This window comes from Balaenoptera acutorostrata, chromosome 5 (genome assembly GCF_949987535.1).
Source record: "Balaenoptera acutorostrata chromosome 5, mBalAcu1.1, whole genome shotgun sequence".
NCBI lineage: Eukaryota > Metazoa > Chordata > Mammalia > Artiodactyla > Balaenopteridae > Balaenoptera > Balaenoptera acutorostrata.
The window spans coordinates 116328912-116342594 of NC_080068.1; the positions used below are offsets into that span (position 1 = coordinate 116328912).

A 13683-nucleotide genomic window follows, 5' to 3' on the forward strand; every position below is an offset into this window, starting at 1 on the left:
AATGTGGATGTTTTACAAGGTAAAGTAATAATTAAGATATAAAGTTTGCTAAGCTAAAATGCAAACACTCATTTGTATTAAGATTAAGGTTTACTTCCTTTCTACCTAAGCATATACTATGAAGCACTGTTTTAATCATACAGTACAATAGCTTCACAATTCACTACTTCTTAAAACAATTTTATAAATATGTATTGATTCATTATTTTCAACAGAGAAACTTACAGCAAACTTCCTTTTTAAACCAGCAGGCTGACATCCAAGGGACCGGCCAGAAGATATAAACCTCTTTGAATTCAATGCTGGTGCTTCTTTAACAACATCCTGTTTGACAGCTGTGCTTCCAGTAACTTTAACCTCCTCAACTGTGATTAAGTATCGATCACTTTCTAAATCATCTCCAGGTTTCACCTAAATTTTAAAGAATTAACATCAAGATCATATACATCTAATTATTTGATTACCTATGTGTTCCAATAAGCTTCTAGCACAAGCAAAGACACAATGCATATTCGATAAATAGTTGTTGAATGAATGAATCGATAACTAAATTATTGATTACTATGCACTAGTTAACTATCAACAAGAACAAAAAAAATAAGTAATACAACAAAAAAAATTCACTAATTTGTTTATTCAACCGTATATATTAGGGGGACTTCCCTGGTGGTGCAGTGGTTAAGAATCTGCCTGGCAATGCAGGGAACACGGGTTTGAGCCCTGGTCTGGGAAGATCCCATATGCCGCAGAGCAAGTAAGCCCGTGCACCACAACTACTGAGCCTGCACTCTAGAGCCCGTGAGCCACAACTACTGAGCCCGCGCATCTGGAGCCCGTGCTTCGCAACAAGAGAAGCCACTGCAATGAGAAGCCCGCGCACCGCAAGGAAGAGTAGCCCCCGCTCGCCACAACTAGAGAAAGCCCGTGCGCAGCAACAAAGGCCCAATGCAGCTAAAAAAAATTAATTAAAAAAAAATTAGAGCTATTAAATTAAATCAGTTATATATATCTTTATAAATTAATGTGAATTAGATACATACTCATAATTATCACAAATTATTATAAGTTGTTAGTTACTTAATCATATTCCCAAGAAAGCATTTTTAATCACTTTAATAAACAAATACAGCACTTGCCACCACTTCTGGCTGCAGCATAAATAAGATTATCAACCTAGTTGATAATATACAAAATCTGTGTATTATCACAGATAATGTGCTCAATCTTTACTCATGAAATAATTTTAAATGAAATAATAACAACAGTCATTACCATCACTAAGTATCTACTAAAACAGTGCTTCTCCAAGACCCTCTTTTGGTAAGTATAAAAATTCCACAACCACTACTGTCATAAAATTTAAAAACAGATTAAGTACCATGGCCAAAATCAACACAGTGATAATAAGAATATGCACTTTGATAATCACTGTACTAAACTGCTAAGCACTTTGCCTAAGCTATTTCTAACTTTCCCACCAACCGAGTAGTCTGTCTCCAGTCTACATTTGACAGTAGAGAAGCTGAACACAGAGAGGTTAGGTTAGCTAGGAAGTATGTGAAAGTGGGAAATAAACCAAGAACAAACAAATTCTAATATCCTTATTCTTTACACTAAAATACTCCCTTCCATTTTCCAACAGAGGAAAACATGGAATAAATATTTGAGAAAATATTTTAAATAGGAATAATTTCACAAAGTATATCCCACTGTAGGTCTCTGCTTATCAAAACCACATAATAGATTTAGAGTCAATTTCTGGGTTCAAATCCCAGCCTTACCACTTTAACTCTATAAGCATGGGCAAGTTATTTAAACTTTCAGTACTATACTCCTAATCTATAAAAATCACAGGGTCGTATAAAGATTAAATGAAACAATATCTAAAAGCTTTTAGCAGTCTGGCTAATAATAAATGTTCAATAGATACTAGCTATAATTATTAGTATTAGTACCATTACTATACTATTTAACAATATTCACAAAGGAACTAAGATTTAACAATAACTTAAAAATAAGATAAATTAAAATACCTCAAGGCACTTAAGAAATAAACTCTCCAAACATTCTCCTTTGTCATCGTATAGAATTGCCTATATTAAAACAAAAAAAGTGTTAAAAATGTTAAACAGGGACACAACACAGTTCCACTTTTCTTAAACATCTTCAAAGCAAATCAAAAATTGTTATATAAGTAAATCATGTAATGAAAGGATTACCCACTTTGTAAACTTGGATTAGAAAGTGCATCTTTCTCAAATGTTTACTAAGCATCCATTCAGTGTGTGCAAGAGAGCAAAGGCATACACATAAATTCAAGAACTTATTCCCTACCAGGAGAATCTTGGAATGGAATCAGGGAGAAGACAGAATTGGAATGAGTTACAGGAGGCAAAACAGGAAACACGATCAGTAAAGAGATTATTGTAATGGTGTGATATGAAGGATCAAGGAGATAATTTGAGCTTGAAATAAGTCATTAGCACTGGGATAAGACAATTGTATAAAAGGCATAAAGAGTAAAACTTATCAAACGTGCAGGATATGGGAGAAAAAGGAAACTAAGGTGATTATCATTTTCTGGCTTTCTCCTCATGTCTCTCTAGCTCTCTAGCCATTTTTCATAGCAGCTTCTCTACTAGCCCCTTAAACATTGCTGTTTCCATCACTTTGGATAATAGTTAGCAGTTCCTTAAAAGATTGAACACAGAGTTACCACATGATCCAGCAATTCCAGTCCTAAGTACGATATACGTACAGAGAAATGAAAACATGTCTTCAGAAAAACTTGCATACGAATGTTCAGAGCAGCATTGTTCATAATACCAAAAAGTAGAAACAACTCAAAAGTTCATCAACTGATGAATGGATAAACAAAGTGGGATATATCCATAAAGTAGAATATTATTCAGCAATAAAAAGGAATAAAGTATTGGTACATGCTTCAACATGGATGAACCTTGAAAACATGCTAAATGAAAGAAGTCATTCGCAAAAGACTACTTATTGTATCATTCCATTCATGTGAATAGTCCAGGATATGCAAATGTGTCGAGACAGTAAGTAGATTAGGACGGGGGGTTGGGTACTGAGTAGTGCCTTTATGGTATTTCTTTCTGGGGTGAAAAAAATATTCTAAAATTAGACTGCGGTAATAGTTGCAAAACTGTGAATATATCGAGTTGTATACTTCAAATGGGTGTAATGAAAATGTGTGAATTATATCTCAATAAAGCAGTTAAAAATTTTGGTATTTCTAAGGTCTCCTACCTTTTCTTCTCTACTCATTACATTCTATTCTCCATCCTTGAGCATATTATTCACAAAAATCATGTCACACTTCTGCTCAAATGTCTCCACAGCTCCCAAAGAATAAGACAACAGTCCCTACGTTAGCCAATAAGGCCTACATAGTCCCCTTTATCTTCATTCTTACCCTTGCTCACTCTACTTGTCGTTTGCCTAACTCACTGGATATACATCTTCATTTAGTTTATTGGTCTGTCTCCTCCATGTTATTTCCACAAAGCCAGGGATTTAACTGTTTTGTTACCTGCTGCCTCCACTAGAACAGTGTGTAACTCATAACAGGTGCTCAAAAAGTATTTGTTAAATAAATGAATCAACGAATCCACTCCAGGAGCTTCAAATATCATCTAAATGCCAAGTACTCCCAATCTACATCAGTAGCCCAAAACTGTTTCCTGAGTTCCAGGTCCCTATCGCCAATTACTTGAGTGTTTTGATGACACTGCAAATTCGGTATGTTCAAAATGAAACTGATAATCTTCATTGTTCCCCCTAAACTTGCTTTTCTTTTTCAGATATCCTATCTCACTCAATACCATAATCATAATACAGAAACCTGAAAGTCATTCTGGATTCTCTTCACCTTCCATATCCAAGACCTTAAGATTCTATAATATTTTCACAATTTCTCTCTAATCATCCTTTCTCTCCATTGTCAGTGCTAAGGCCTCCTTGGTCAGACCCCCATCACTTTTCATCTACATTATTCTATAGCCTCTTTATTATAACTGTCTTCCTAAATCCAATCTTTCATCCTACATAACATAAAAGGTATGTTAGACATTGCTGCCAGAGTGATCTTTCTAAAATAGAGACATGATTATGTCATTCTTCTGCTCCTAATTCTTCACTGGCTCCTCAAGCTGAGCACACAAAGTCCTTCATGATATGGCTCCTGCCTACCTCTTTAGCTGTGTATTCTACAGTTTCCCCACATGGGACCTTCATTCCAGCCAGAGTCAATTGTTTATAGTTCCCCAGAAATATTTCACACTGTTCCACACCTCCACACCGTTACAGCAATGACACCATCTTCAGCTCCCCTCCTTCCGACCTATCAATTTTGTTTACAAAACAAAACAAATACTCCAAAAAATACTCTTCATCTGGAAAGACTTCTCTGAACCAGAGTCAAATTTTGATGTCTCTCATTTGTAATCTCATAGACCCTTAAGCATATCTCTGTATATACTCTAATCCTTAGGCGCTTAGATAAAATTCCCTTGAAGACAAAAACTATAACAGTTACTATTTATTGCATACTTAAAATGTGCCAGGTACTTCGTTAAGAGGTTTATTTGTTTTCTTATTTAATCCTCAAGAAAACTTTATGAAGTATCATTTTCCCCATTTTACAAAGAAGAGACTATACGCCTTGAGGGACTAAATAACTTGCCAAGATTACACATCTAGTAAGTGAAGAGCAGGATTCAGGCTAATGTCTATTTGACATTAACTGCCCTTCTACACTGCTTCCATACGTCTTATTTGAATTTTCCCACTGCCCAGCAGCAATATATGTTTACTGAATTATGACTCAGTTAATGGAAGATGAATAACCCTGACAGTAAGAAACTGAATACACAGAGAAAAGGCATTACTAGCAAGAAAAATACTGTAAGCAATAGCTTGGATTTGGGAACAAGGGTTAGGATATGAGATTATTATTTTTCCTGGATCATAGAAAAACTCTCTGGGACTAACTTGTATTTATCTTGCTTTCCTGTAACCTACCAGTGTGAGGTATATAATGGACACTCAATAAATATAAGCTATAGTTGAAGATAAAGTTGGATAATACCACTACCGTAATCTTAATACTTATGATTTTGTACCAAAAGAAGACATGAAAGATAGGCAGAATCCAATCATATGTCTTTTTAAAATAACACAAACTCTATAAGATTTTAAAGACTTGGCCCTAACTGAATAGGAAGAACACCCAAAAAAAAACCCCAGAGTTTTACAGAACAGCATTGGACAGTGAATGGATTAATTAGTTTAAAAGTATCTAGCCTGTTTGATTTAAGTTGACTAAATATTAAGCTAGGACTCAACTAAAAGTTAAACTAAACTAGGTTTATAAACTGAATAGGATCTGTAAGCTGAAATTGAAGGCTTAAGGCAAAACTAGTTTTTCTTTTAGTTTTCTGGTTTTTTGTTGTTGTTTCTTTTGTTTTTGTTTTTAAAGAATAGTGCTCATTTCCTTCCCTACCATCTTTTTATTTTATTTTCTTTGGCCACGCCACACAGCTTGTGGGATCTTAGTTCCCCAACCAGGGATTGAACCTGGGCCCTTGGCAGTGAAAGTGCAGAGTCCTAACCACTAGACCACCAGGGAATTCCTACTTTTCTGTTTTAATAAATCAAATGTTAATTTAAAAATGAGGGGCTTCCCTGGTGGCGCAGTGGTTGAGAATCTGCCTGCTAATGCAGGGGACACGGGTTCGAGCCCTGGTCTGGGAAGATCCCACATGCCGCGGAGCAGCTGGGCCCGTGAGCCACAATTGCTGAGCCTGCGCGTCTGGAGCCTGTGCCCCGCAACGGGAGGGGCCGCGATGGAGAAAGGCCCGCGCACCGCGATGAAGAGCGGTCCCCGCACCGCGATGAAGAGTGGCCCCCGCTTGCCGCAACTGGAGAAAGCCCTCGCACGAACCGAAGACCCAATACAGACAAAAATAAATTAATTAATTAATTAAAAAGAAAATCCTTAAAAAAAAAAAAAAAATGAGGGGCTTCCCTAGTGGCGCAGTGGTTGAGAATCTGCCTGCTAATGCAGGGGACACGGGTTCGAGCCCTGGTCTGGGAGGATCCCACATGCCGCGGAGCAACTAAGCCCGTGAGTCACAACTACTGAGCCTGCGCGTCTGGAGCCTGTGCTCCGCAACAAGAGAGGCCGCGATAGTGAGAGGCCCGCGCACCGCGATGAAGAGTGGCCCCGGCTCGCCGCAACTAGAGAAAGCCCTTGCACAGAAATGAAGACCCAACACAGCCATAAATAAATAAATTAATTTAAAAAATAATAATAATAACATGTTCAAGTAAAAAAATAATAATAAAATAAAATAAAATTAAATTAAAATGATAAGTAGTCTTTCTACATTAAAAATTTTCTCTTAGTGATAATTTCAGAGTGATAGATATGTAGAATAAGGACAGAATATGGAGATCTTTAACTGCTGGCTTCATTCAGGAGGCCACAATCTTGTCAATGTGTCCTATATGTTATCAACTCATCTATAATAAAGTTCTTCTTTTAAATTAGTAATATTAAAAGAAACAATAGAATGGTTAGGGCATGGGCTCTGGAGCCAAAAAATCTAAGTTAATAAACGACTCCCCCACTTTCTAGCTGTGAGATCTATGGGCTTCATCTCTCTGAGCCTCAGCTTCATCATCAATAAAATAAAGATAAAAATAGTACCTAACTAATAGGGGAGTTATAAAGACTAAGTAAGTTGATACATTTAAAGCATTATGCCTGGTACATAGTAAGCACTTGATAAGTTTTTTTTAAAGAAATCAAAACAGGGTGATGGGCCAAATGGGTGAAGGGGGTCAAAAGATACAAATATCCACTTACAAAATAAATAAGTCATGGGGATATAATGTACAGTATGGTGGCTATAGTTAATAACACTGTATTGTATATTTGAAAGTTGCTGAGAGTAAATCTTAAAAGCCCTCATCACAAGGAAAAGAAAAGAAAAAGAATTTTTCTAACTATGGATGGTGATGGATGGTAACTAGACTTATTATGATCATTCTGCAATGTATATAAATACCAAATCATTAAGTTGTACACCTGAAACTTAAATAATGTTACATGTCAAAAATATACCTCAATAAAATAAATGACTACAGCAGATTGCTCTGTGGATGGGCCTCATCCCATCAGTGGAGGGCCTATATAGAACACAACGGCCAAGTAAGAGAAAACTCCTCCTGCCTGACTGTCTTTGAGCTGAGACATCAGTTTTTTCCTACCTTCTGACTCATACTGAAATACTGGCTCTTCCTGGGTCTCAAGCCTGTTGGCATAAACACTAAAACCACATTATTAGTTCTCCTGGGTCTCCAGCTTGCCAACTACAGATGGTGGGACTCGTCAGCCTCCATGATCACATAAGCCAATTCCTTACAATAAATCTCTTTTTTCTCCACAGAGTGACAAAGAGAGAGAGACAGAGATAATTTATATATCTTTATATATAAGAACATGTAGGCCTGAGTCCTGAGTAAAAATTTTAAGTATGGGAAGAGAATGAGCCCACAGAAAATACTCAGAAGTGGGCAGTAAGCAACATCAGGAGAGCATGGTGTCACAGAAGTCAAATGAAGAAGAGGTGTTGTGAAGAATGGAAGAGACAAGGGTGTTAAATAAGGTCACGAGAACTGACAAGAGGAGAACATGAAAATTTTACAGATGGAGATAATCAGTGTGGGAAAAGAAACCCAAGGAAGGATCACCATATCTAATAGGGTCAAAGATTATCCTAGTAAATAATTTTCTCAAGACTGATAGGATCATATCATAAAATAACAGATTCAAAGAAAATCCAAAAATAGAAGAATTCTATACATAATTTCAGAAATTGGCAGCTTTTCTAAAATGGTATGTCAACTCTGTATGTACCATTACACTGTGAGCATTACTGTGTTAGATATATATTTTAATAGTAGTTTTTTCTGTATAGTTAAACTCTTATTACCTGCAAAGAAAAAAGTGTGCTGGGACTTCCCTGGTGGCACAGTGGTTAAGAATCCGCCTGCCAATGCAGGGGACAAGGGTTCGATCCCTGGTCCAGGAAGATCCCACATGGAGCAGGGCAACTAAGACTGTGCACCACAACTACTGAGCCTGCACTCTAGAGCCCACGAGCCACAACTACTGAGCCCACGTGCCACAACTACTGAAGCCCGTGCACCTAGAGCCCATGCTCCACAACAAGAGAAGCCACTGCAATAAGAAGCCTGTGCATTGCAGTGAAGAGTAGCCCCCTCCCCGCTCATCGCAATTAGAGAAAGCCCGCACGCAGCAACAAAGACCCAACGCAGCCATAAATAAATAAATAAAATTTTTTTTAAAAAAAAGAAAGAAAAATGTGTGCCAAAATTCCTGAAAAGTTTCATAGAAAATCTAATTTTAAAAAAATCAGAAGAAATTAAATAGTATTAACTGAACTTTTATAATGCACAAATGAATCACTGTGGTATGGGAATCATTTGACAACTGTTTTCATATCATATCAGCTTATGGACATATCTAAGATTTTATCATCTACAGAGTTTTCTTAATATTCAATCAAAAGGCAAGAACCCAACTCTTAGACTCCGTAGTCAACTGCTTTGCACTTACTTTGTTTCCTAAGTGAGTGATCTTCAGAATTCCATCTCGCCACACTTTTGACTTCTTCATCTTTTGATGAGTATATAGTACCTTATTTCCAAAAGTACAAAGGAAAGAAATGGTTTCTATTTACAAGTATTAAATGTTATATATTTTTATACCCTTCCTACCTACAAAAAATATTTAAGACATCTTTTATCAAAATAAAAGCACAGATATCATAACAATAACAACAAACACCACCAACAAAAAAAAACCTGGTAGCAAAAGGCAAGGAAGGGGAGAAAGGAGAGGTAAAATCTAAGGAAGAAACTGAAAAGTTAACTGAGCAACAAAAACTATTTTGAGCTTCCTAGTCATTTGTGGGATGGAAAAAATTGTACAGTTCTCGAAGTCCAGGAGTACAGAGACTCCTGGAGGTGTCCCCCTCAAGACTTTTTCAGGGGTCTGTGAAGTCAAAACTATTTTCATGATGTTGTTTGCATTTCAGTCTCATTCCTTTGGTCATGTACTTAGCTGAAGCTCCCAAGGTTATACATATGCAATATTGCAAGATTCAATTTCCGAATGAATGCAGAAGCAGATCTGAGAATCTAGTGGTCTTCTATTAAGTCATTATTAAAGGGATTTGCAAAAAATGCATAGCATTGCTACTCCTTACAACATGTTTCTGTTGTTATTGTTTTTGGACCATAAACTTTTCATTAAAAATGTAATCTATGTTAAATGTAATGGGCTTATTATTTTTAATGAATTAATAAACATTTAAAAAATTTCCATTATAATTTCTAATATGAAAGACAGCAATAGATATAAGCCCCATACTCAAAAATTCTTTGGGGTCCTCAATAATTTTTAAGAGTATAAAAGGGTCCTGAGACCAAACAGGTTAAGAACCACTAATCTAGAAGAGGCATGCCAGTCCTTCAAGAGAAAGAAATTATTTCCTGGTCCCAAACTTCCAAAGAATTTGTTCCAAAGGACTTTGTATAACCAACGTGTAGGGTTGCCAGACACAATATAGGGCAATATTTGGGACATACATACTTATACTAAAAAATTATTCACAGTTTATCTGAAATTCAAATTTAACTGAGTGTCCTTCTTTTAAGTTTGGGTTTGTTTTTTGTTTTTTTTAATTTATTTTAGGTTTTTTTGCTAAATCTGGCAAGACATTTGTGAAACATGGAAAGAAGGAAGAAAAAAGGAAATAGTGAAAACTGATAAGACTTACAATAAATTCTTGGCTTTCCATTGTTTCTTCTGCAATTATATATAGTCAGGTCCAGAAAATAATCAGTGGTCATTCAACAATTTATATCACCTAAAATGAAAATGACAAAGAATATTCAACCCTGATGAACAGAGTAAGTATCAAATACAATTTTTCCCCCACAGTCTCTTGACCAGAGAGATGCATCTAAGCGTCCTGAGACTATGTAACTATCAAGGCAAACACAGGTATAGGGAATTCCCTGACGCTCCAGTGGTTAGGACTCCACGCTTTCACTGACGAGGGCCCGGGTTCAATCCCTGGTCAGGGAACTAAGATCCCACAAGCCATGTTGCACGGCCAAAAAAAAAAACAAAACCTACAGGCGTAATCAAATTATCTGCCACTGAGGACACGATAGAATAGTGACACTACACTGTGGAAAAAGAATTTGCCAAGGGCTTCCCTGGTGGCGCAGTGGTTAGGAATCCGCCTGCCAATGCAGGGGACACGGGTTCGAGCCCCGGTCCGGGAAGATCCCACATGCCGCGGAGCGGCTAGGCCCATGAGCCACAACTACTGAGCGTGCGCGTCTGGAGCCTGTGCTCTGCAACGGGAGAGGCCGCGACAGTGAGAGGCCCGCGCACCGCGATGAAGAGTGGCCCCCGCTTGCCACAACTAGAGAAAGCCCTCGCACAGAAACGAAGACCCAACACAGCCATAAATAAATAAATTAATTAATTAATTAAAAAAAAATTAAAAAAAAAAAAAAGAATTTGCCAAGTAAAGAGAAAACCAAGTAAAATATATAAAATAATTAGTAGGCTGCAAACATTTTCCCAGCTGCCATAATATGTATCAGAAAATATGATTTTCCCTTCCCCCCAGGCTTGATTCTTTATAGAAAAAGCTTCAATTTTTAAAATTTTCTGAACTGCTACGATCACCACAAGATGGCCCTCTTGCATTTCAAATTTTTCATTTTACATTTTAAAGTCAATATAACACAGTATCTAAGACCAAATATACATTATAATACCTCTCCAAGGAAAAACCTTTCCAATATCATTGCAGTGAGTACTGTAGTTATCCTACGCTATTGGATAAAATTGTTACTGTGGACAAATTTGGAAATCTAAAATCAGAGGGTGAATTGAAGAAGTAAATAGAGATGCCAAAGAAAATTATTTTCAACCACTGCCTTAGGTCCCTGGGCCAACAGCATTAGCATCACCTGGGAACCAGTTAGAAATTCAAATTCTTGGGTCTTGACCTATCAAATTATAAAGTCTGGGGTTGGGGCTGGATAGCCTGTAATTTAACAAGCCCTGCAGGTGATACTGATACATGCTCAAGTTTGAAACCTAGACGGATTCAATAAAGCTATAATTTGCAATTCTGGATTAAGTTCATCCTATATACATATAAAATATATAAAAACAGGCCACCTACATATTATTTATAAATCACATATATTTGTACTTACTGCATGCCAGACATTGTGCTAGGCCGAGATACTAAATTGAACAAAATACTATTCCTAGTCTCAAGGAATTTTCAGTATAGCAGGGTAATAAATGGTAATTACAATAAAATGTGGCAGGAATAAGCACAGGAGGGGCACCCAACTCGGTCTAGGGCATCAAACAAGGTTTCCTGAAAGACATAATATCTAAGCTGTAAACTGAAATAATCATTAACCAAGGAAAAATGCCAGGGAAGGTATTTCCAAATAGGAATCAACATGTCCAAAAGCCTGTGGAAGACACAGCAAGGCATAATCAAGGAACTCTAGTACAATCAAGTTTAAGATAGTGAGTTGTGAGAGATAACACTGAAAAAGTGAACAATAACAGGATTCAAGGGGCCTTCTATTTTATGCTAAGTTGTCTGGACTTTCTATAAAGACAGTAGGAGGCCACAGCAGGATTTTAAGAATAAGATTACATAATGTGACTTGCGTTTTACAAAGATTGCTCTGGCTGCCAAATGGAGAAGGGGTGTGGCAAGGGGTACGCAAATGAGATGTGAATACTTGCCCCACGACACAGTGCACAGGACAGGACCCAGACCTACAGAGGCACTGCGTTTCAGAAATATAACTCCCATATCCGATATCCCTCCCCTGCAGCCCACGGGATTGCTAGACGCCCAATGAATGCCAAGAAGATAACACAGAGGTCCAGAGAAATACATCATTCACTGCTGCTTTTATGGCAACTTGCTTCTAGTCACTGAATGGGTTAGACATTCTATATATGTAGGTAAGACTACATGGTGTCAAAACAATGCTTGGCATGTGGCAGTTGTTAACATTAGGTCCCTTTAATAACAGCTATCATTTACTCAGTGCAATTATATGCTAGACACTGTTAAAATGCTTTAAATGTTCACACCTTATGGTATAGATACTATTTTTTATATACATTTTACAAAAAAGGAAACTGAAGTGCATAATAGGTATGTAATTTGCCTAAGATCATGAAGTAAATAAATGGCAGATTCAGAATTCAAAACTAAGTAGTCTAAATTCTGGTGCTCATATTCACAAAAACTACATTATGTAACTATTTGTTGAGCACCTACTGTATCAGGCAGGAATGGGACTAGATACTTCACATATAATATTTATCAGTCTCATAATCCTGAAAAGTAGTTACTACCATCACAATTTACATATTAGAAATCCAGTATTTACTAATTTAGGATTGCTTATATGCTATTTACAAATTGCAAAATAAAATTTCCCATTGTTTTCCTAAATTAGAAATATTACTTGTTTAAAATTTAAAAGGAACTGAGGAGGTCCAAACTCATATATGTGGTAAGTTAGTTTATAGGACTAGACATCGAAAAAAAAAAGAAAAAAGGCTAACTGGATCTTAAAATATTTAGAAGCCCTAATTCCCACATTCAAAGGTGAGTCAACACCCCTTTCTTACCATTAAACAGGAAAAACGTTTTTAGCGAAAAGCATCATATATTTCAGTGAGGTGCAAAGTTAAAAAGCTTTCTGAAAGTATTCATCTATCCGTATCTCTAAAACAATTCAAGTGTTGACCCACCTCTAAGTGGGTGAAAGCTTAATGTGCAAATAAGTTTTTAGCATGGAGACCCTAGTTCTGTGATACTTAAGTACAGAAATACATACATATCTTCACGCATACATTATTGTGCTGCTTTATAGAGTTATGTGTAAAATTCGGCGTTATCACTAAAATATGAGATGTTTTCTGTTAAGTACGACGAGATGTTTTTGGTCCTTTTGTTTTGGAACAAGCAGGATCTTGCGAATCCCTAAATGATTCATAGATTTAAAAGTTTAAGAGTCACGAACCCGATAGCTTTTTAAGAAAGCATCCAGTCCAGATAACCAAAAGAAGCTCACATTTCATTTGCCAAAGTTTAATTACCATGATCCTGTGTAACCAAATGACAGTGGAGAATTTCTCCTTCGTCAGTCCTAAAAACAAAGAGCAAGACCAGCTCTGGTTCTCACACGTATGTGGGAACTGCAAAGCAAGGGCTGGGAAAGGTGGTGAAGAGGAGACACCAATTCTTACAAGTTGTCCGAGAATCCCGTGATCCAATCCTGGTTCCACACGACTTCCTTACCGGTCCGCTTCTGGCGGAGCAAATTCCTTCGTCCAGTCGCGCCAAAATCAGTGACACCACCTCTCGCTCAAAACTCCAGCCTAACCCTCCTTACTCCCCGGAAACTCCGTGAAACAGCTCACCTCACCCTTCTTTGCACAAAATCCATTTTCGAATGTCTCCCGCGAAAGGCCGTGACGTCATCCACTCGCGACCA

General features: G+C 37.1%; 1 protein-coding gene across 9 annotated transcripts in view; it reads right to left on the reverse strand.

Moving 5' to 3' along the window:
• Positions 1 to 13670, reverse strand: part of ZGRF1 (zinc finger GRF-type containing 1) — a 79092-nt gene extending 65422 nt beyond the window's left edge. For 6 of the 9 annotated variants that reach the window (XR_009008386.1, XM_057547001.1, XM_057547002.1 and 3 more), the window contains exons 1-5: positions 13436 to 13654; positions 9894 to 9983; positions 8669 to 8749; positions 2034 to 2093; positions 226 to 411 (exon numbers count right to left, since the gene is read on the reverse strand). Coding sequence is in view for 8 of the 9 variants with exons in the window: in XM_057547001.1 (XP_057402984.1) it covers positions 226 to 411; positions 2034 to 2093; positions 8669 to 8749; positions 9894 to 9914 (348 nt within the window). In the remaining variant the exon portion in view is untranslated. Of the gene's footprint in view, positions 1 to 225; positions 412 to 2033; positions 2094 to 8668; positions 8750 to 9893; positions 9984 to 13435 lie in introns of all 9 variants that reach the window. The other 3 variants (XM_057546997.1, XM_057546998.1, XM_057546999.1) reach the window with 3 other exon arrangements.
• Between the last annotated feature and the right edge of the window lie 13 nt (positions 13671 to 13683).